This window comes from Leuciscus leuciscus (assembly GCF_965113295.1).
Source record: "Leuciscus leuciscus genome assembly, chromosome: 9".
NCBI lineage: Eukaryota > Metazoa > Chordata > Actinopteri > Cypriniformes > Leuciscidae > Leuciscus > Leuciscus leuciscus.
In genome coordinates, this window is record NC_138733.1 from 12,398,278 (window position 1) to 12,422,444 (window position 24,167).

The 24,167-nt window shown below is 35.8% G+C and overlaps 3 protein-coding genes across 3 annotated transcripts; 2 read left to right on the plus strand and 1 right to left on the minus strand.

Moving 5' to 3' along the window:
- The first annotated feature begins 1,070 nt into the window (after nucleotides 1–1,070).
- Nucleotides 1,071–14,084, plus strand: guca1c (guanylate cyclase activator 1C). Its single transcript, XM_082181257.1, has 5 exons — nucleotides 1,071–1,143; nucleotides 5,712–5,927; nucleotides 9,239–9,388; nucleotides 10,188–10,275; nucleotides 12,716–14,084. Exons 1-5 carry the CDS (start codon nucleotides 1,138–1,140, stop codon nucleotides 12,844–12,846), a joined length of 591 nt encoding a protein of 196 aa, XP_082037383.1. The 5' UTR covers nucleotides 1,071–1,137; the 3' UTR covers nucleotides 12,847–14,084.
- Nucleotides 14,085–19,657: 5,573 nt separating this feature from the next.
- thrsp (thyroid hormone responsive) lies at nucleotides 19,658–20,327 on the plus strand. Its single transcript, XM_082180426.1, has one exon. It carries the CDS (start codon nucleotides 19,790–19,792, stop codon nucleotides 20,207–20,209), a length of 420 nt encoding a protein of 139 aa, XP_082036552.1. The 5' UTR covers nucleotides 19,658–19,789; the 3' UTR covers nucleotides 20,210–20,327.
- A 2,208-nt stretch (nucleotides 20,328–22,535) lies between these two features.
- On the minus strand, nucleotides 22,536–24,102 carry ndufc2 (NADH:ubiquinone oxidoreductase subunit C2). The gene is made up of 3 exons (XM_082180828.1): nucleotides 23,858–24,102; nucleotides 22,838–22,981; nucleotides 22,536–22,727 (listed from the first exon to the last, which is right to left on the minus strand). The coding sequence occupies exons 1-3, from the start codon at nucleotides 23,994–23,996 to the stop codon at nucleotides 22,678–22,680; spliced, it is 333 nt and encodes a 110-aa protein (XP_082036954.1). The 5' UTR covers nucleotides 23,997–24,102; the 3' UTR covers nucleotides 22,536–22,677.
- Nucleotides 24,103–24,167: the final 65 nt, after the last annotated feature.

Here is a 24,167-nt window from a genome sequence, read left to right on the forward strand (position 1 = left end):
CAATATAAGATAATAATTCAGTTCCACTTTAGTGTCTGTAAACTAATTAATACGATTTTAATTCTGTGATGTTACTGATCTATGGATATATGTGTGTTTTTTATATCTCAGTGTGTAAGTTATTAAGATAGAGTTTATCATTTACTGTTTTTAATCTATTAGCAATTTTTCATTCATATATCTGGCTGAATTAATATATTAATTTCTCTGGTTGTGTTTTTTTTCTTTTTTTTTTTTCTGAAAAGGATCTCCTGATGTGATGTGCCAGCAGTAATGTCTCACACTCATATATAATATGACTATGTGTGTGTTTTACAGTTTCCTCAGGATCAGCTGATGGTGAATAAGGAGCCGCTACAGAGACTGAAGACACAGAGACACACAGCGATCACACTGACGTGTGACACAATAGTTTCTTGTTTTATAGGTAATGGCCCATGAAAATTAATTGTTTTAAATGAACTAGATACTGATTACAATGTAGATGGTGTAACACACAACATACACTACAAGCGAGGAATGCAAAGTGACAAAACTGAAACACTCCCCTTTTAATCAATACGTATAGTGTGAATAAGAGGTTTATTATGCAGTGCAGATACAGCTTTGTATATTTTACTCATTTCTTGTTTTTCCTCCTGCATCTGAACACAGTTAATTACTAAAAGCAATGTTGAATCATATTCCTCTTGATCTGAATCCAACAACAGAAAGCAGTGATGAGTGTCACTCCTGCTTAATTCCACACTTACAGTAATATTAACCCTTATGTTCTATTTGGGAACTTAAAACATAGGTATTATTTTTTTATCCTTATATCATTTTCCTAATTATATATAAATTTGATTTTGAGTTAATGATAATGATTATAAATCTCTCTCTCTCTCTCTCTCTCTCTCTCTCTGTCTTTCTCCTCTCTCTTTTCTCTCTCTGTCTGTCTCTCTTTCTCTCTCTCTCTTTCTCGCTCTCAATTTAATTTCAATTTAAAGTACTTTATTCGCATGATTGTTTACATTTTCAAATGGTCCTAATGTGATTTTTTGCTTTCTTTTATGATTTGGTTGTTTTCAGCAGTGCTGGTGTGAAACTTTTTTTCTGGAGAACAGAGTCAGACTCAAACTTCAGCCGTGTCACCCCATGTCAGTGAGTAGAGATTTCTGTTCTTTAGTTGCCCATTTTAAATCCACACCAGTTATGAGTGCATGGAATTAACTGTGTCATACATTTTACTTCCAATGCCATATTGTAAGGTTTTATAATAAAGGCATTGTGCTATAATAGAATCAAATGCATAGTGTATATGTGTCAAATGAAATGCAAAACCTCAATATATAGTTTGTTAAATATCACAATATCTCAACCTTTAGCCCGCAAAAATTCTGAAATTAGTGATTAGATTTTGAAAAGTTGCATTTTGTCTACACCTGGTGACCATTTTAATGAACTGCAGTCTTGTATATATTCTCTGGAATAGGGTGGACATATTAAATCTGACTGGTTATATGTTGGTGTATTGTTCTGCAGAACGAGGCAAGACAAACTTACAGTTACATGAGAACCAAATTACTCTGGAATGTCAAATGTGTCTTGTCATTTTCACTGCCTTCCACAGCATAATATCTGACCTTTTACACCACTACATTTAAGGGGAAAAAACAGTCTGTGATTATTTTTATGTGAAGATATCGAGACCTTCTCAGAGACCCAAAAGCAAAATCCAATGTGTGAACTAATGATATTTTTATGTGCATAATTGAAAGCTTTTTGAACGACATAAAATAATTAATTTGCTCATCATTTGCTCATATTTTCAGAAGGAAATAGACGAGTGGGTGGATTGGATAGTTGTGTTGAATACGTGTTTTGACTTCTTTGTTTAAAATTTTTAACATTTAGCCTATAGACCAGGTAGCTACTGAGGTATTGGCAAACACATAGTTTGAGATGATATTTGAATTTCCACAGATCTATCATCAGATGTCACAAAAAGACAACCAAGCAAACACCTTAAAGACCCCCTTCATCTCTAATGACCCCAACAGACCTTATGTTGCAGCTCTGGAATGCTCTCAAAAACAAAACCGCCCAACAGACACTTTTGAAATAAACTTTTGAAATAAATTAAAAACAAATTAGATATAAATATATATATATATATATATATATATATATATATATATATATATATATATGATTTAGTAATATTTAAAGGCATCCCTATTTGTTAAATACCACATGACAAATTATTTGACAACATTGTCTTTTTGCTCATTGTGTATTCGCGCTGTATTTATCATGCTGATAAAAGCTGGTTGAATCTTTTTAGAAGTAGGAATATTAAATCATATACAAGTATGAGAAATAAGCACACTTTTTGCTTTAATCCATTTAACAATCTAAAGTTTAACACAAATGATACACCAGGTTTTACCGCCTCAGTTAGATATGTTCTTCCCCAGTACTTCTGATGTTTGGCCTTCGATGGGTAGGGTATAAGATTATGCTTTTGAAATAAGTTTAGTACTAAGTAAAACTCATTTACATTTACATTAATGCATTTGGCAGATGCTTTTATCCAAAGTGACTTACATTGCATTTCAAAGTACACATTTATATTCTTATCAGTTCTTGCTTTCCCTGGGAATCGAACCCATGACCCTTGTTTATGATGCAACTTAAACTAAACAGACTTTTATAAACCTCTCATTTCTCGGTGTGGACAATATTGTGTAAGGGCCTCTCTTTCAAAAAAGTGTTTAGATTGTTATTTTATAAAGTAAATAATTTTTGTGGTGGTAGTTAGAATATCAGTGGGTCAGTGCCAGCATACATCTAAAGGATGTACAGAACGAACAGTGGAGAATATATATATACACAATTAAATATAAATATAAATTGAGTAAAATAGAACTAACATATAGACATAGAACAATAAACAGCAAAAAGATCATTTGAAATCTAAAGATATTTACTTCATTAATCAGCATAGTACTGCTTAAATCAGATTGGCAGGGGTGGCATGCTTTGGCCACGCCATCTGTCCAATTAATCAACTTTACCTCTATTTAATCCTGTTTTTATTAAAATCCTGAGAAGATTACTTGAAACTGTATTGGAGAAATGTTTTCAACACAAAGTATGTTTACCTGTTTCCAGCATATGTAAAACTCAAAGTGTTATTTCTCACTTTTCCATATCAGGCTAAAACGTTTTAACTGCATTAGTATGGTCTAAGATTAAAATTACAATTTTAAAATCAAAATCTCAAATTAGACACATTTTACTCAAACCACTAATACTTTAAAAATTATCCTAAATAATTAATAATATTATGATATCTTTAATATTACAGAATGTTTATGAGTCATATAAGATACTTGATTTCCTTTATGAGCGTATACGTTGCAGGGGATAGTATATAAGAAGTCCCAAGAATCTCTACAGAATGAATGTACAGTAATCTGTTTTGGAAATTGTTAATCGTCTGAAGCCAGATTTACTATAACGGGAACACTGATCTTTGATAGTCTGATTGATTTATCCGCTGCATTTGATCTAAATGTGGTGGCACTTTGTGATCCTGAGTGGATCATGCACAAGCTCATGCAGATCAGAGACCAGGGTCACACATGGGTCAGCCGTGTTGGATAAACATGCTGTGTGTTTGAGTCTGTGGCTAAAGAGGGTTACAGGCCACTTAAAAAAATATTTAAAAAGCATTAACTAGTTTTAATAGCTATAAAAAGCTATTGATGAGTGACATGCAGTATTAAAAAAACTGCATGTCACATTATGTTTGTTTTTTTCACATTATGACCATTGTTGCATCATTTCCACCACATTTCCATTTTTTTTCAGGAGTTTGTATACTTGTTTATCATACATACAATAGTGTCATCCACATATTTTTATGCGCATTTTGGGATATTGCATAAAAAAAAAAAACACTGGATGGAAATGGCGAGATGCGCATAGATTCTAAAAATGATAATTTATTATATATATACATTTACACATATTTATTAATTATATACAGTGGCTTATCCTACTTTTCTTAGTGATATTTAGCGCAAGTTTATCAGGAAGTGACAAATTTGTTCTCTTCGCCTAATTGGATGGGAACAGTTGAAATTTTGTGTGATATTGGTATTTGTAAATATTTGTATTTCCACAAGTATTTTTGTTAAACAAATCACAAATCTCCAAGTTAAATTCGTAACTTTGGATGGAAACATAGCTATTGAAGAGCATGCAATGAAATATAAGACGAGTGATGTGTGAAGAAAAACAATGAAAAGGTAACAATATTTTTATTGTCTGTCATTTCCAATCAAGCTGTACATTTTCTAATTTTGCACACAAAAAAATAGCCATAGCAAGAACAATAAGTCAGCTATTTTATTCCAAAAAAGTTTAAAATATGGTTTTAACCTCAGAATAATTTGTATCACAATAGAACGTTGTGGTAGATGTGGTAGAAATGTTCCTGACTATAAAACACAGATTATTACTGGAACTATTTTCAACACTGTCATATCAAGTGCACTGTAAAAATGATATTTTTTGCGTTGTTTGATTATTGAAGTATGTCTTACATGAAAATACTGTTTCAGTCTTTCTACTTCAAAATTTCACGTTTAATTCACTGTTATGCAGTTTCTTTGTAATTAATAGTGAAATTTACTTGTGATTTCTGAATGAAAACACCAACAACATTTTATTTTGTAATGTGTTTGCTTCTGCTAAACTTGCAGCCACAATGCTATTTGTATTTTGGGTGGTTGCTAGGGTGTTTATATGCAGTTGCAGGTGTTCTGAGTTATTTGTAGAATGTTGCTATGCAGTTACTCTGGTGTTCTAAATGTTTTCTAAGAAGAGTGGTCACTAGTTAGTGAAACAATCATAAATTGTAAGTCTTCATTTAGAAAAGTAATACTCTACCCAACAAAGTATAATTCATGTCCATTGCACAAATGGTGCAGGATGAGTTCAAAGAAAGTCCAAACTCAAAATATGAACAATGATAATAGTACTACTGGCCTTAATAAAACAAAGTTTAATATTGAGTAAAAAAAAAAAAAAAATTATTACTTAAGTGCCTTTAAATTTAACAGAGAACAAATATCTTGCCCCTTGGTACAGTTCGATTCTTCGCTTCTTAAAATATCCTCTGCACAAGTTATGTTCCACTCTTTGGTAGACTCAGATATAACCTTCTCTAAAGGGTTTCCCCATATGAGAACTCACCATCCTTAGAAATCCTTTGGTCAACTACATAAGCTTGAGAAACAAGTCACGATGGGCGGGGTTTACTCAGAACGGCCAGGAACATTAAAGCCTATTGGCTGACCTCTCTATGGAAAGTGATTGATCATTCTATGTTAAGCCGTCTCAGACAAGGCAAGGAAGTTCAGGATCATGACAAATCATGACCTATCCTACCCAATGGGAGGGGTAAGTCCGTCACTATACCTTCGGAGTTCTCTCTTTGTCAGCCATAGATGTCCTTCAGTTCTTGGAAGGGTTCAACAGTTATCCAATTAAAGGGTTATCTCTCCTTTTAGTTGCCTAGTCTGCAGGGCTTTAGGATTTGTGCCATCATCAACAGTCAATCCCAGCTTTGAGCTGCGACACTCCACATCTCACACTGAATAGACTGCTGCTACTGCTGAACTTCTGGATTTGACACACCATTTCCACATTTCACTCAGAAAGAGGTCCTCTGTGGAGTTATGGGTGCCCACGGATCCAGCATGGATGAAGTCTTGGCTGAGGACATGCACCACTGGTACAACAAATTCATGAGGGAATCGCCTTCAGGTCTCATCACGCTCTTTGAACTCAAGACCATGCTACAGATGCAGGGGATGTCCGAGGAAGCCAGCAGCTTTGTGGACCAGGTCTTCTTCACCTTCGACATGGATGGGGTGAGAGAAAGCTGTTTTTTACTAACATCAATGTGTGAATGGAACATTTAGGTATATAATGCATATCAGCCAGTTGATCTTAGACGAAACCAAAATCTCTTCAGTATGTTTTTTTTTTTTTTTATCTATTATAATGTTAATCAAATTAATTATAGTATTTATTAATCAAATCACAATTAATTGCACAAATCAATATTTGCTGTGAAAAGCCAAATCAATATTTGCTGAGAAAACTTAAACAAAAAGACATTACAATATTGTGACAGTAAATCATTAAATCATCGAAAGTCATATGTCTACATGAATTAACTTAATCCTATTACTGGCCTACAGTCCACAGGAATCCTTTTCCCAATCCAGTCAATCTGTCCTACGTAGGCTACGTCCACTTTAATCCAGATAAATCTGAAAACGCATCTTTTTCTTTACGTTTTTGACCTTCTGTCCACAATGAGATGCCATTTTTATCCAGTAAAAACTGTGGATCCCAAGTCGATCAATTTTAAAATGCTGATTTTGCATTGTAGTGTGGACTATAATGGAAATTGAGGTATTCAAAAACAATGACACACATTTAGTCATGTGATGCATATTCCCATAGATATTTACAGAATAGTTGTATCAGCATTGTTGTCTAGCTGTTCAGTTTCACAGTGTTGTCAAAGACAAATGTTAATTTTCACCTGACCGAAGATTTACTCGCAATTGTGGAAATATGTCAATTGCATATCCGACCATGTGGAAGAGTGATTTTGAGTGTGACATGAATGAACCAGTATATGGTGGAATATTTTGCTATTAATATGATCATGCCATGAAAATGGTCTCTCTGTATCATATCAGTCAGCTTATATTATGTTTTATGTAAGCACAGTAAGGTGATTTAAGCATTTTAATTTTGGAAAAAGCTTTAAAACTCTTAAGGCCATAGTATACTTTGTTTTTTACGCATATGCTAAGGTATGTGTACAGTGCACAAATTCAAATTTCGTCATTACCATACTGTGTGCATTGTCAGATTTTTCTAACTGCGTGGCGTGTACAATGTGTGCTTTTAAAGTTTGAAGACATATTTATTGATCATAACTTGTGGAGAGAAATAGCTTAGACACTGGACAAGGATGACACTTTAGTGCGCAAGTGTTGAGCGACAAAGGCTATGTATTCAGGTGTTCGAATCGCTATGCCAAGTATACTCTTGGCTTAATGTGGACGGAGACCGTAATAAAATGAAAACTCATTAATGTACATGCAGTCGTGACTAAAGGCCCAGTTATACTTCACTGTCCACTTTCCGCTGGGTCTCACACAAAGTTGAGTGCGCAAGACTTTCAAAGTAGGTTGAAGGTGCATTCACGCCTTGTCGTAATTACCGTAATTACGAGATTTCAAAAAGCGTTCACGTCCTCATAGAGCTCGTAATTACAACATGTAAGCCAGGAATGATCCTACTTGTACTACCTGACCGCTGCAGATTCATTTAGGCGTTGATAGTCTCGAAATTACAGTAATTACGACATGGAGTGAACGCGGCATTTGGACACTTTTCACAGGTTTTCAGTTATCAACATTGCAAATCTAGTAAAGTTTTTCATATTTTCATTTATATATATATATATATATATACACACATTTATAACACTATAATTTGTGTTGTATTAACTTGGCAGTAAAAAATTAATTAATGCTGCTGTGACCCTCACAGCAGCATTAATTAATTTTTTACTGCCAAGTTAATCAAAGTTTCTAATAAAACGGCTGAGGGAGTGACGGAAAATTTCACATCATTCTCTCTTCTGACTACTGTAATCGATCTGTAATCAATCAATATTTTTCTCCTCTTTTGGAAAGTTGTGGAAATACTACCATGGGTTTTCGGAGGGATCCGACAGAAATGGGATCTTCGCAGAGAGACCAATCTACTTCGAGAGAAACTAAACGAGCCAATGCACATTGGCATGCGATAATTGCGCCAGCTGCTTCTATCACGCAGTGCGGGTATATAATGAGCAGAAGGTGCAACGCATGTTTGCAGGAGCCGAGCTGATTAATGTTCTGTTCCAGCAGTCTTACTTCTAAAGAAGAGACAACTTTTTGAGGATTCTTTTTGGAAGAAGCCCTCACCTTCATGTTGCGTGTCACGGCATGATCACCTCAGAAAAAACAAAACAAAAAAAAACAGCTCACAGCTCTGAACGTGGCGGTTCGGTTGAGTGCCTCAGTGGATTGCACTATTTCCCACTGTTGGCCGCGGACATCCCCCTGTGCGCTTCAGCAATAGAGAGAGCAAATTTTCCTAAAAGAGCTTACACGAGTGTGACATTCCACTCGTGTGTTTCTGGATGCAGGATATCAATCCCAAGTCGTGCCTTGCCGGTTTGGGTTACGAGCGCACTCAACTAGAAGTGTTGCTTCCTCCTGGACGTTGGCTCAAGGCGTCTCGCTGACAGATATATGTAGAGCTGCGGGCTGGGCGACACCCAACACATTCGCTAGATTCTATAGCCTTCATGTAGAGCCGGTATCCTCCCGTATACTTGCCCCAAGTGGCCAGTAGTGCAGGGAACCCGCTCATGTGTCGGCTTGCAACGCCATTCTCTCCTGGTCAACCAGATACGTGCGTCTATTTGCTCCAGTGTGTTCCGCGGAGACAGCTAACCCTGTTGAATTCTTCCGTCACCACTACGGCAGTCAGACATTGCGGAGCGTCTTACGCCAGGCCTAACACTCGTATGCATTGAGGCTTATGCAGGCTTATGCAGGGCACTGGAAGGGCCAACAATATGACGTGTTGGTAGGGATCCCATTTCTGTCGGATCCCTTCCGACGAACGTTGGAGTGACCGACATGAAAGGGAACGTCTCGGTTACGTATGGTAACCCACATTCCCTGAAAGAGGGAATGGAGACGTTCGTCCCGTCGCCATGTTGTTGTACCATCGCTGCAGACGGCCGGGTCCCTGGCTCGGCTCCTCAGCGAAAACCAAAGATGCGTTGCACCTTTATTATATACCCGCACTGCGTGATAGAAGCAGCTGGCGCAATTATCGCATGCCAATGTGCATTGGCTCGTTTAGTTTCTCTCGAAGTAGATTGGTCTCTCTGCGAAGATCCCATTTCTGACGGATCCCTCCGACGAACGTCTCCATTCCCTCTTTCAGGGAACGTGGGTTACCACACATAACCGAGACGTTTTACTACGTAACAACACGTTCTGTCTGAAATGCTTTTTTGTTTTATCATAGCATATAATAACATATATTCTTATATTTCTTTCTTTATTTCTGATATTCATCCTTTTTTTCTTCTTAGGATGGCTATATAGATTTTGTAGAATACATCGCAGCTGTAAGTCTGCTACTGAAAGGAGAGATAAACCAGAAACTGAAGTGGTACTTCAAACTCTTTGATCAGGATGGAAACGGCAAGATTGACAGAGATGAAATGGAGACCATATTCAAAGTAAAGTATACATTTTTTCCTGTACTTAGTGAACTCTTAATGTAGATAAGAACCAATTGTTCACACTAGAACTTCTGTTTTAACGTGCAATCACTCGTAAAATAAATGGTTTTCAGTTACTGATGCCATTGTAGATATACACTATACACAGTTAGCCATAATTCATTTAGTCCACAAGCAAAAGTGTCCAGTAACAGGGAGATAATGGAGACAAAGCGTAGAAGTTGACTGGTCAGGTGACCTCAACATGGAAGCCTCCATGAGGTGACCTGCTTCGTGTGTACTTTTAAACCGACTACTGCAGTAGAGATTAGACTTGGGAAAGTCAATTGTTTTTAATCCTAACCTGAGTCCATGATGTACATTGGCTGATCTCCCTTATTTTCAAAATAGATTTTATATCCTATTACACCTGTCCATGGCACATAATTATTTAGACAGTTTTGTACCTCTTTGTTGTTTAAATAAGACAAATTGGTCGAGTTATGTGTATTGATCACATGCAAAAAAAAAAAAAAAAAAAAAAAAAAAAAAAAATGTATATAATTTAATTTCAACTAAAGTTTAGTTTATTTCAAGTAATGAAAACGTTAGTGGTTTTAGTTTTAGTTAATAACAACCCTACTTCCAAGTCAATGATTTTTAGACACATAATGTTTATGAATCTGATCTCATTAAAACTTCTGAAGCCACACGACAGATGTTGGTTCAAAGACGAGGGAAATTAGACATGGGTCAGTAAGACAGTGAAGGTAGTAAAACACAAAATATGAATACAGTATTCATTCATCTTTTCCAGGCCATCCAAGACATTACCCGGAGTTATGAGATCCCTCCAGATGATATTGTGACTCTGATCTATGAGAGGATTGATGTTAATAATGAAGGTAAGAGCTGCCAGATCATGCTATGTTCACACTCTCAGTTTTTGGGATTGACAACTGCATACTTACAGGTGTGTGTCTCAAAATGTCGTGTTCACACAGTAACTTACAGTAGCATCTTGAATACTGTCTTGTTGAACATGCAACGGGCGTCAAGCCAGTATTCTCTTATCAGTAGTCATAGCGACAGTGACCAAGGTAATATCAAAGATGGCGTCGTCCATAAAACGGAAAAGTCTTAACTTTTTACATGACAAGAGTCCAATCGAACCAAAAGTTAATCCATCAAATCTTCATTAACCGACAGATCTAAATCTAAAACTTTCAGATGTCACACAGATCATCTCCGTCGCTGTAAGTTACAGAGAGCGAAACCACACACGAAAACCCGCAACACACGGTGGACATGCGTTTTTGCAGCACAGGGGTGCGTTTCCCAAAAGCATCGTTAGCCAACTTTGGTTGCAAGTTCCGACGTTATCAGCATAGTTCAACGAGTCTGTGTTTCCCGAAAACATAGTTCTAACGAACATTCGCAAACAGCATCGCAAAGTTGTGTGGTTTGAACGACAGTTCTTGAATTGTGGTAATGTGGTTGATAGTTTCTTGTTTGCCTGACATGTGGACTTAATAAATCCTTGTCTTGAGCAAAATAAGCAAGCTGACATTCAGTGCAATCTGTATCTTTTATTTAGAATAAATACAAATGTCATTTACGTATTTTAGTTTTTCAAGAGATTTAAAGCACCATTTTTGAAGAGTGCGTATGTGCGAGCGTGCTATACCACGTAAGAACGAACCTATGATTGAATCTGGAAATAGAGCAAAATAACTGAGAAAAATTTGAAATAGTCCTTGATGCCATGTCCGTAATTTATAGCAAAACATCTAGCATTAATTCGATCTCAACAGATTCATTAAAATTAGTTATTACTCCACCACCAGCGTGACATCATTAACCAACGTGGTTGAACGACCAATTTGCCACAATATGGTTTTGGGAAACTGTCGTGACTAGCTAGTTGATTTCTTCAACGATGCAACATACACAGCGAGTTACATCGTTGTATGGGAAACGCACCCCAGAGCGGCTCTGTCACACATATGACGGAAATGCGGTTGTTGTGAGTCTGAAAATTAACGGGTGTGAGTTTGATTAGAGAATGCAGTTGTGCACTGTAGCGTTTGTGTTTTGCTCAAGGTAAACATTTACACAGAGTTGCACTCTACCAAGTCCTTTCTGTTCAGGATTGAACCTGCAACCTTTGATCCGTATTAGCAGCCCAAATTTAAAACCATTAGGCTAACGCCACTACTGCCTTTAATAAGGGTCAAGGTTAATGTCAAATTTCTTTCTAGAACCAGGATAAGAACAAAGGTATGAACTAAAGCGAATATTAGTTACAGAATCTACAGAGAGAACAAATTCCTCAGTTTTCATTAATAATGAATCTCATTTTCATTTCCATAATGTGATGTAACTAGCCTACAGTACAACAAATACTACTATTATTATTTAAAAAAATAGACTAAGATTTTTTTTCACATTACTTAGAATGAGATTTTCTGCAATATTATGTTAATGACAATTAAGGGAATTTCCATAAAAGTAAGGCCATGATGATTAATATAGTTAAATAAAATTTAAACCATAAAAAAGAAAACATAAAAAAAAAGGATTTTTGTTACTTGAAATAAAATAAACTTTAGCTGAAATTTAATAAAATATAAAAAAAACTTGAACTTATTTAGTTTCAGCTAGTTGCCAAGGAATTTTTTTTTGTTTAGTTTAATTTGATATACTAAAATAATTATAGACATATTAAAAAACCAAAAACTAACAAAAAATTACAAAACACATGACAAAACGTAGCTCCTCCATGAGATTGAATCCTTGACTAAAATGAAAATGGAAAAGGTCAAAATAAAAACTAATTCAAAATATTCATAATAAAAACTACAGGCCTACTAGTATTTCAATGATACTAAAATAACAATGAATGCCACAATGCTAAAAACAATTTTATCAAAAATATTATGTTATATGTATCCTTAAGGCACGTTCACACCAAGAACAATAACTGTAAAGATAACTATATTAGCGTCCACACTGAGCCTTCTGTTATAAGTGCACGCTGAGTTTTGTCATCTGCTGCTTTAAATGCTCACGCTCTTTAAAGCAGGATGAATTCTGATTGGCTTTCAATGTTTTTATTGTTCATCAGCTGGAAAAAAAAGTCTGAAAGTGATTCCAACGATATTGTTTCTATTTTAGTTCTAACTATTTTTAGAACTATATATTTATCATTATCGTTACAGTTATCGTCTTTGATGTGAACGGGCCTTTATAAAATGATATGTGTATATTTTTATTTATTATGTTTTATATATAATAATAATATAAGGAGTCACCCTTAAAATAGCATGTCTGTACTTTTGGCAGGTGAGTTGACATTGGAGGAGTTCATCACAGGCGCTAAAGAACATCCTGACATCATGGAGATGCTCACCAAGATGATGGACCTCACACATGTCCTGGAGATCATAGTCAATGGGCAGAAAAAGAAGGAGTGACTGCCAATGTATGATGCATTGGACAATACAAGGATCCCCTCCTAATTGAAGATGATCAACTCTGTGGCTGGAAAGCGTAAAACAGACTCAGTAGAGGGTGAAACCTGCTAGCAGCATCTCAGAGGTGGACATGAGCGATCATCATCATCAACATCTGTGATTGTGTCTTTCAAACACTTTCTCTCTGTCTCTGTGCCTCAGATATCTAGTTAGCGGAGCTCTCTTTCCCTCTACTCTTAACTGCATCACCTCTACAAGTCTGAAAATGTCATTCTTGCAGGAAGAAATGACACAAGAGGAGATGAATCCATGGTTTAAAACTAGGGTAGGCAGTGTTTTTCATAAACATTTTTTGTTATACTAGTTAAAACTCTCTTCACATTCTGATAGCAATCAATAATAGAAGTGGTCTAAATATTCAAAAAATTACATATATTTTCTGTGGAAGTTTCAGGACCAAAAAATGTTCGTCCAGTCATTGCATTCGGTCCGATATCCTACCTGCCTGTCAACTTATGTGTTTGCATACCTCCATGCACCTGCTCGCGTAGACATCACACCAGCTTGAACATGAGGCTATGCACAGTCACAGAACGCTGCACACAAACAGCAGCAGCCGCCTTTTACAGTTCCTCCTGAACCAAACCTACAAGCTTATTCTGCGTTCACGCCATGTCATAATTACCGTTATTAAGAGATGGCAACCTGAGGCGGAATTATGCATTACGGCAAAACTATCAACGCCGAAATTAATCTGAAGCAGTCAAGTGGTACAAATCAGAGCTCGAAGTTTTTTACGTTCATTATTATTGCAGTGTTAAAGATAGCACAGGCACAAGCACACTTTTCAAGCAAAACATTTCACATATACACATTTTAATAAAGCAATAGATATACTGTTCAAAATGAAGACTAAAAATACTTAGACTTTCGGGTTGTGTAATGGAAGCGATTGTCATGAACTTGGGCATCAAGACCACTTTGCTGGATATGTTCTATCTAATGGAATACACATTCAAACGTGTTAAGATTTAAGACTTACTATAAGTGTCCAAATACTGTTTTGGGGACACTGTGTATGGAGGGGCGAGTATTATAAATAATTGTACAGTTTTTCTATTGATGTATGTAATCTTCATTCTGACTTTTGAGATTTTGTGCTGAATATAGACAACGTAGTAATTTTAACTTGTGAACATTGCCTTATATAAATAAATGCAGTCTAATGCACATTTGGACTACTGATTTCCTGTCTTCACTGTCACTGTTGCTTTAAATTAGAGGAAAGGCATTTCAAAGTTAAGAAAAATGACCTAAATAAATTAAAATATGGAGTGCCGCAGGGATCTGTATTAGGCCCTCTGTTATTTTCAATATATATGATGCCACTTGGAAATATTATAAGGAAACATGGAATTAGTTTCCATTGTTATGCTGATGACACTCAAATATATATTTCATCAAGGCCGGATGAAAACGCTACATTTTCTAAATTGACAGATTGTGTTAAAGATATAAAAGATTGGATGACGCGTAATTTTCTTTTATTAAATCCAGACAAGACAGAGGTAATACTTATCGGTTCAAAAAACCGCCCACAAAACCTCGCACAATACAACTTTAACATCATAGGATGTCCTGTTACTTTATCCTCTACAGTAAAAGACCTGGGTGTTATACTCGATTGCAACCTGTCTTTTGAAAATCATATTTCATATGTTACAAAAACAGCCTTTTTCCACCTTAGAAACATTGCTAAGCTACGTAATATGCTATCAGTTTCTGATGCAGAAAAGTTAGTTCATGCATTCATGACCTCGAGACTGGATTACTGTAATGCTTTATTAGCTGGTTGTCCTGCATCCTCAATAAACAAAATTTCCAAAATCCAAAATGCCGCCGCTAGAGTTCTTACGAGATCAAGAAAATATGATCATATAACACTGATTTTATCATCACTGCATTGGTTACCTATAAAGTTCCGTATTAATTACAAGGTATTGCTACTGACTTATAAAGCCCTAAACGGCTTAGCTCCAGTCTATTTAACGGATCTTCTATCGCCCTATAATCCATCGCGCTCTTTAAGATCACTAAATTCAAGGCTTTTGGTCATACCTAGGATATCAAGAACCACCAAAGGAGGGAGAGCATTTTCACATTTGGCTCCAAAACTCTGGAATAGTCTTCCTGATACTGTTCGTTGCTCAGACTCACTCTCCCAGTTTAAAACTAGATTAAAGTCTCATCTCTTCAGCCAGGCATTCATATAATCCTACAGTTCAAACTACAATCCGGCCTCTAGCTCATAAATGCCAGAGGAGAACTGGCCCCCGACTGAGCCTGGGTTCTCCCAAGGTTTTTTTTTTTTCTCCATTAGGTCACCTGATGGAGTTTTAGGACACCATTAGGTCACTTGATGGAGTTTTTCGGTTCCTTGCCACTGTTGCCTTTGGCTTGCTCAGTTGGGGATATTTTGGGGATATTTAATTTAATTTTATCAATCAATAAATTCCTCTTGAAACAAACTTTGTTGTATTATTTTAATTTAATACTGTGAAGCTGCTTTGATACAATCTGTATTGTGATATATGAAATACATATCTGCTACAAATAAACTTGACTTGACTTGACTTGACTTAAATTAATAGTAGGCCTACTTATGAAAAATGTGGTTTTAAATCATGAAGTACCCATTTATTCTATCTTATAAATAAATTACTGGGGGTTGTTTTAAAATAAACAAACGCTAAAACTAAATATATTCCCATTCTGGTCCCTGGAAAGCACAAGAGTCAAGCAACAAAGTGGGAAAGGAATATTGTAACAAAGTTTTTCAGTATACTGTACATGTATATGTATAATTGAAGACAAACTTTCATTCGATATGCACAAATTTTTCATGGAGGTGGCAATCCTGTGAGTTCCGTTCCGAGCCAGTTGCGCTAAAAATAAATATGGCGTCTGAAAGTTGCTTTTAGTTGTCAGTTTGTGTATAAATTTACATTTTTGACCAACATTTTCCACTTTTGATGTAATTTCTAGCAATAAATTAGTATTGTAGTTATTAAATATTTGCTTAGTTATCACCAAAGCTCTCTCTATTTTGTTGTAGATTATTAATCCGTTATGCTGCATGCCTCAGAAGTCAGTTTTGTGAGGTGTCTTCTATTATGCCTGCAAACTCATTGTCTGATAGGGCAACAAGTCAGCTAAACTTTCTGATGCAGCTTCAGTTCAGTTTAGCTTCAGTCCGAATTAAATGCACCTGATCCAAGTAATCAAGTCCTTCAGACTTTTGAAGCAGGGATGAAACTAAACTCTGCAGGGCTTTGGTCCTCCATGGTGCTGAGTTTTGCTCCCATGATTTGAGAAAACGGTAAGTTATTTGCATTGTGTTAAAGCTATATACTTTATCAGGTCATGCCTTCCCTGAGAATTGAACGTATGATCTTGGCCTCACTAGTGCCATGCTTTTACTGTTTGAGCTACAGGAACTCCACACTAAATAAGTCTTGCGTTCACTTTATGCATTATCCTTCAGGGATAGGCAACTCTGCTCCTCGAGATCCACTTTCCAGCAAAGTTTAACTCCAACCTTAATCAAACACACCTGCAAAACCTAATCAAAGTCTTCGGGATCACTAGAAAGCTACAGACAGATGAGTTTGATCAGGGTTGGAGCTAAACTCTGCAGGAAAGTGGACCTCGAGGGCCAGAATTGCCCAGGGCTACCCTACAGCATGATCAATATTAAAGACTTTATTACATTTTATTTTAATCAGCCATAAATGTCACATTGAAAAGTAATATGCCATTTGACATGAATAACTAATGAAAGTGTGGCAAAATGTCTTCACACGTTTTCCAAAAAATCCTGTTGAGAACACATATTGGCATAAAAATTCACTTTTTTGCATAATTTGAAGCTTGGAAATGACAAATATATTCTGCTCATAATACATCTTCACATGTCTCATATTTCATCTCAAGCTCTTTGCAATGTACACTAACTTTCCAAATCATTTTCACTTTAAAGCCCCTATATGCATCTGGTGTATGCAGCAGCGCAATCTTGAAAATATTATATATAATATAATATATTATATTGGATTTTTGGAATGACACGTGCTAAACATGTGAAGTTAACTCTTAGCAATGAACTTTAACTCGCAATGCCCAAAGTCTGTTTGAATAGATTTCATAACCCCATTTTATGTTCCAAAAAATGATTTTATTTCATCACAGACATTGTGTAAACAGTCTGACTGTGCTTTCCAAACATGAATGGTGTTGTACAGTCTGGTTGCATGACAGCAGCACTAAGATATCGGTCTGTACATGCACTGATCAGAGCCAATCCAAACAGATCTGACCTTGAATGTCTTTGCACTTTAATTGATCAGAAATAGATCATATTCATCTCTCCCTTTATAGCCTTTCAATCCTGTAAAATCTGCAGATTTACATTTACAAATGTTTTAAAGTGGCATTGGTGCCCTTAACCCTTTTTAGTTATCAGATGATACAGTGTTGTCACTTGAGTTGCTCTTGACTGATTTGAGGAAATAAATCCCTTGAGCATACTTTTAAAAAACACTTTTAAAGGTACACTATGTAACTTAAGATTGAAACTGCATGCATTTTGAGGAAGAACATTGTTTAGGTTGTGCTCCGGTTCTGAGTGACTGCGGATGAATATGGTTATCACTACTAGGCTTAGAGATCTGACCAGTGTGACAAGCAGCGGTGGCGTGATTACTAATGATTACTGATTACTAACGAATCTCACGGAGGAGCTACGAAAGCATAAACGGAGGAGCGACCGCAGTGAAGGACGAGAGAGGACCAGGCCTGGACATTATTTTATGTTTTGTTTATGTCTGTGCGGCAGTCACATGTGAGGGGCTTCTGCTTTTACTTTCCTTTTTGTGTTTAGCCTATTTATTAAAGTCTTTAAACGTTTGACGGTTCCCGCCTCCTCCTTCCCTTATCAACAAACTTAGTTACAACCAGTTTAGATTGAAAGGATCTGAAGCTGACTAGCTAAAGACGTTACTGTAGCTATAGACACAGTACTCCCTTGAAAATAAATTCCAGCACAGCACCATAACAACAACCATAATGAAATGACCCTTCTCAATAGATAATGCTTTACAATCAACTCTGTTAGAGAGCTACATATGGCAATTTATCTGTTCGATAAAATACCTTATAATCACCTGTTGATTAACTAAAACTCCATCTCCGCATCACTTTTACAACATTTCAAATACATTTTGCTCCATCTCTGAAAAGCCAATCCAATGTTGATTGTTGTTTTATTACGAGCTCTGTCGTATTCTCTTTTTGCCAGCAGACTCTCCTCTGTTCAGCGTTTGTTTTAAACGGGTGATTCACCAGAGGATGGAGATTTAGATGCTCCATGTCAACCTTTCTCACTCATTGTGACAACTAACCTCACTCACACATTATACACTCGTCAAAGCAGCCTTTTCTCTATTTTCAGATATGACAAGACATGAGTGATGAGTGACGTATGCAATTTCCCACTAAACCATCCCAACAGGTCTAAAAAATAAATGCTTATAGTAGGTTTACCAAAGTGAATCAGGTTAAGACAAAAACATGTTTGGGAAGAAGGACTGATGATGTATTGACATTTAAATTTAGTTAATTCTGAATTTAAAAAAGTGATGTACTACTTCAAAAGAATATATTTAAGTATGAACATAATGCAGTGTTTTCAGACACTTAATTACATGTTAAACCACAATTCATTTAAGATGGCTTTTTTTACCCCCCTAAGTACATCTTTATATTTGAATTCAGAATTACTTCTATTGCCTTTGAAATATAGTGGACAAGCATTTATAGTAAACTAATTAAACTGAACTAACTAAAATGTTTAATGTTATTTCTCAAAACATCTTATAAGAACCATATAATGTAACGGAGGCCAGCTAGGACGCGAGTAGGACCCGGGTGAGGGGTTACATATATACCAGATATATTTGTAATTACACATTTGTAATGATGAAGTGGTAACACTTTACAATAAGTTCCCAGTAGTTAACATTTGTGTATGCATTAACTAACATTAACAAACATTGACCAATGCATTTGTATTTAATCATAATTGTTAACATTAGTTAATACAATTACATAGTTAGTTCTGTTCAGGTCCATTAAATAATATTAACAGATATTTTTATCTAACATCTTTTGATTTGAATAATGTCTTAGTAAATGTTGAAATTAATATTAACTCTGATTAATAAATGTTTTCAAAGTATTTTTCATTGTTGGTTCATGTTAATTAACATATGTTAACTAATGTTTACAAATGGAGACATATTTGTACAGTTACCAATATATTAGTATCAATTTCGGGGAAAGTAAAGCACTACAAAAGATTATTAAAACGTAATGATTTAAAGTGCAAATTAATGCTTTTAATTTGACAATTTTACAAAGTACACTTTTTAAAATCGTACTTAAGTATGTTAAGAAACATGAAAGTGCACTCTCTTTAAGTACACAAATGGCTTTTTATTTAAAAAAATAATAGTGCTGCAAGTACAGTTTATTTAAAATATACTTCTAAGATTGCACTACAAGTATACACATTCAATACAGTTAAGTGAACTTCTCTTTCCCTAGAGAGGGTCTGATGTAAACCATGCCATTTTGGGGTCAGTGTCCTTCTGTAAACTGCATGGAAGCCAGAATATCAAGCTGTGAAGAAATAAACTTTAGGGAGGGGTGTGTTAGCTCAAATGAACGCTTTAGCTGTAGCCAGATCAGGCCACTATGTTGCATAACTGTCCCATAGACACACTATAAAAAGAGCCTCTTTCTCCAGATCTTGCACTGCATCCAGGCCTCAGCCACTTCACCATCTTACCAAGAGACGCCCTCAGCCTGAAACCCACGAGACATCATGCAGTCCCCCGACACTAGGCTGAACCGAAACTCCCTCCTGCTGGCCCTGAGGCGCTACAGCACAGTGGTGCGCAATATGGAGCAGACCGTCCTTCTTCCCAGCCTCCTGAGAGATGTGCCGTACGACGAGGCTCAGGACTGCGAGGCCGCCGACAACAGCATGGACCTGTACGAGTCCTACCTTATGCTGAAAGCCATCAAGAACACAGTGGAGAGCGGGCTCTTCCCTCACGACGACGGCGGCAATACCAAGAGTCACGCCGCCCTGCACAAAGGCCTGGAGCCGCTGCTGGAGGCCGAACCTGAGGCGCTTTTCCACTTCCATCTGCGGGGCCTGTTCACAGTCATGGCTACGCTCGCAAACAAGTCCCAGAACTTGACTGAGAAATACTTGGACATCATTGGGGTCGGCCATTAGGATTCAGCACATCTTGAGGAAGAATCCATCTTGAGGTGGAAGCAATTAAGTTACCCGGAAAGCTGTTTACATCCTTGTCACTATCTATGTGACATGCAATAAAAAATCTGAAAAATTATTTTTGTTTTAGAATCTTATTTAAAAGAACTTTAATATTTAAATGTCTCCTAATAATAATAATATTTTTTTCATCCTTTACATTTGGCTTGCAATATTATTTAGCATTCTTTGTAATTATTATCAGTGAACTATTGTGAGGATTTATTTTATTTGATATCTAAAATAATAACTGCTTCCTCATATAAGAAATTTCAGAATACTAATTTTCTGAAGTACATACACAAGATCACTGAAACACTTATAAAAGAACTTAATTATTCAAGACATAATTGTACATCATTTTTATGTCATATATTACATATATATGTCATCATGTGTTCTTTCAGTCAAAATAACCAGTACATAGTGAAATCTTCAGAGGTGCAACAAATATAAGCCAATAAAAGACAATTTATGTAAATATTGCAAAATTACTGTTTGTACACCAGTGCTTTTAAGTAATTTAAGTTACATATGAACTGAGAATGAACAACCCTTCTTCAGCATTTATTAATCTTAGTTAATATTAATTTCAACATTTACTAATACATTATTAAAATCAAAGGTTGTATTTCTTAACATTAGTTAATGCACCGTGAACTAACATGAACAAACAATGTACAGCTGTAATTTTATTAACTAACATAAACAAAGATTAACAAATACTGTAACAAATGTATTGCTCATGGTTAGTTCATGTTAGTAAATACATTGTTAACTAATATTATTATATTATAATATAATAATATTATTATAAATTGTAAATATTGTACAATTTATTGTACAATTGTAAATTATTGTAAATTGTTACCGTTTATATCATATTATAATTTTTATTAATATATTAAATTTTTTGTCAATTTGTTATGTGATTTTGCCATTTTTATTATAATTATTACACTTAAAAAGGCTGGGTTGTTTCAACCTATGTTAGGGTCAAATATGGACAACCCATATTGTGTAATTTTAAATACTAGAATTTAGGTTTGGTTTTTTATTTATTTTTTCCAGGTAAAAAAATTTAGTGCTTCAACTAGTTTTAGTTGCCATGGCTACATTTCAGTATTTCATTTAGTTTAAGTTTCCCCTTTCTAATATTTATATTTTATTGTAGCTTTATTTAACAATATAGTTTTAGGTTTGGTTAATGATAATAACTCTAAAGTACACACTTTCTAGAAAGTCCTGTAATAATTTCAGTTTACTGGAATAATCATGGTTTTTAACTGTGAATGTATGACAAAAAAAGATAAGAAATCGATAGGCTTCCAAAGTAAACCAAGGGTAACTGAATAAGTTGCAAAACTCCTGGGATTGCACGAGGCACGCTATCGGTACAATATCCGTGCCAAAGTCTATCTGAAATCATTTGGGTCATTCCTTTTGGACATCATCAGGTTTTGAAAATCAAACTCAGTTTTAAAAGAGATTTTTGTTGAATCATGATACAGTGATGTAAAACATTTGAAAAATTATTTTGGTCAAGCTCTGGGTAAATAAACGTTATCTTTTTTTTCAAATCAATGAAATAGTGGATCAAAAATGTCCAACTTGTTAGGAACAAATGAACAACAGATTAAAATACTATGATTCTAACTTATGGGCAGTGTGTACATTTTCTTAGACAACTCATGTCCCTTTAAAAGCAGATCAGTTAATAAATATATTGTGTATAAGAATGAAAGAACACTCAAATGTCAGACTATTTGGGTGTTTGCAAACAGTGATGATGTGTTTTGTGGGCAGAGCTTACCTGGTGGCAGAAAATAAGTTTTCCTCCACTTGTTACCACCGGTTTTCTGCCAACTCAATGTGTGCGCAGCTACAGTGACACAACTGTAACAACTGCTCCCAAATGGTCTATTGACAGTCCTGTCACAACCATTTGTAAGGTCATTTCAGGGATTCTGAGGGCCTCATGTATGCATGCCCTTGAATTATGCAACATGCTTTTTGACATTATGCCATGCATAATCAGTACCCTACACATGCACAACAATTCAGACTGTGAAAGGAACAGTTCACCCAGAAATGAAAATTCTGCCATCATTTAATCACCCGTGGGTAATTTCACAGATTATTATAACATTTTGAAGTGTTTTCTAGCAGTTAATCTTGTTTTTTGAGGGTGGGTAAATAATGGTTTTGTTTTGTGTTGAATGTCCCTAAAAATAAACTAATCTGGATGTGCATTGGAAAATAAATGAAAGCCCAAATAAAGAAATCAGATTATTAGAATTTTTTTAAATAGTTTAATGACATTGAGTACACAACTTAATAAATCAATATAAGAGTATTTATAACAGAAAAGCCTGTTAAACCAGATTTTCAACTATAGTCTTCATGTTCCTCGTGACAACTACAACCTCTCAACGGATTGGATGAAACGGCTCCACGATTTCGGCAAATGTCCTCCGTTCTGGTTTGAGAAAGAGAAATGAAAAAGTTAAAGGAATGACAGTATTGTGGCAACATGCACAGTCATTTAAAACACACTAATGTGGCTGGATTTCCATGTGCTGTTGTTACCTTTCTCTTGAAACTCATCAGGATGCAGCCGGATGTACTCATTCATGTCCCTGTCCAATGTGGCATATTTGTAATTCTCATATTTTGTGAGATGATAGCCAATGAACCATCCAATGGTTACGAACAGCGTTTGGCGATGAACACCTGTGTATAAAAAAAAACAGGTGGAAAGTCAAAGCACTACAGAAGATATGTTTGCATAATCCAATGACTGTTTTGCATGCTTGCGGTTTCGAGTCCAGTTGATTTTTTTTAATCTTCATTCAAAGTCTGTTAACTTTACTGGTAAGAGGCACAATTATTTTTATTTTTTTAATGTGCATATTAAAGTCACCATTAAATCATCTTGCACTATTTACTATACATGATTTATTTTTTACATCAACATATCTCTTCTCTAATGACATGTTTACTGGTGTGAGGGCGGGGCAACCTGTCACTCACATGAGATCCACCAATAGCAAACCACAACCATTCAATCAATTCCCCATGGCCAAAATCAAGTCCCGCCCATTTTCTTGTTTGAGAAACAGTTTCACTAAAATACATAACAATAGAATAGAAAAGGCTTATGTTTCATGCCGACTTAAAAGCTGGTATGACTGTATACATTTTACATCACATTTAGATATTTAAGCTACTAAATGAAATCAATATAGTGCTGATATGCAAATTATATACAGTCACAAGCAATATTATTGGCTGAGGTGATAAGAACGAGTGCGATGGTAATTCTATTGGTCTTGGTAATAAAATTGTCCCAATGTTAGTAACCATAGTATTTTATTTTATTTTTGTACATGTTACCACGTAAATAAGGCATACTAATGTGTTCATTCAGTACCATGTAAATGTCAAACTACCACCATCATGTCTGAACCACCACAATTCATTTGTGTAAAGACTACAAAGTCAAATTAGTCAGGAACGCATTCATTTGACATTATTATGCCATCAAATGGCAATATGTTTGTACAGGTATGATTTATTAGAACTGCATTGGTGCTGATTTGTTCTCACCGGCTTTGAGTGCAGGCCTGCGGTTCAAACTGTTGTGCAGCATCGCGGTCGCCCAGCCGCACAGCCCGAGCCACACCGAATTTCTGTTGACGATTCCCGGAGGAGGAAGACGTTTCGCCTCATCAGGCAGAAGCCCCATGTTCCCAGATAACAGGCTTTTCTGAAGTCAGAACACTTAACTTTCCATATCACCTCCTAGAGGAAACCAAGGACAATGTTTAGGCGGAAATGGTAACCGGTCCGGGGAGAAACACACGACGCATTACAAGGGTTCCGGAGAGGGCTTCAATCATGGCTTCAATGGATGAAT

Coding starts and splice junctions, on each gene's coding strand:
- thrsp (XM_082180426.1), top strand. CDS start 19,790: ATGCAGTCCCCCGACACTAGGCTGAACCGAAACTCCCTCCTGCTGGCC.
- guca1c (XM_082181257.1), top strand. Junction 5,928..9,238: donor TCACCTTCGACATGGATGGG/GTGAGAGAAAGC, acceptor TTTTCTTCTTAG/GATGGCTATATAGATTTTGT. Junction 10,276..12,715: donor GATTGATGTTAATAATGAAG/GTAAGAGCTGCC, acceptor TACTTTTGGCAG/GTGAGTTGACATTGGAGGAG.
- ndufc2 (XM_082180828.1), bottom strand. CDS start 23,996: ATGGGGCTTCTGCCTGATGAGGCGAAACGTCTTCCTCCTCCGGGAATC. Junction 22,982..23,857: donor CAGGCCTGCACTCAAAGCCG/GTGAGAACAAAT, acceptor TTTTATACACAG/GTGTTCATCGCCAAACGCTG. Junction 22,728..22,837: donor TGATGAGTTTCAAGAGAAAG/GTAACAACAGCA, acceptor TTCTCAAACCAG/AACGGAGGACATTTGCCGAA.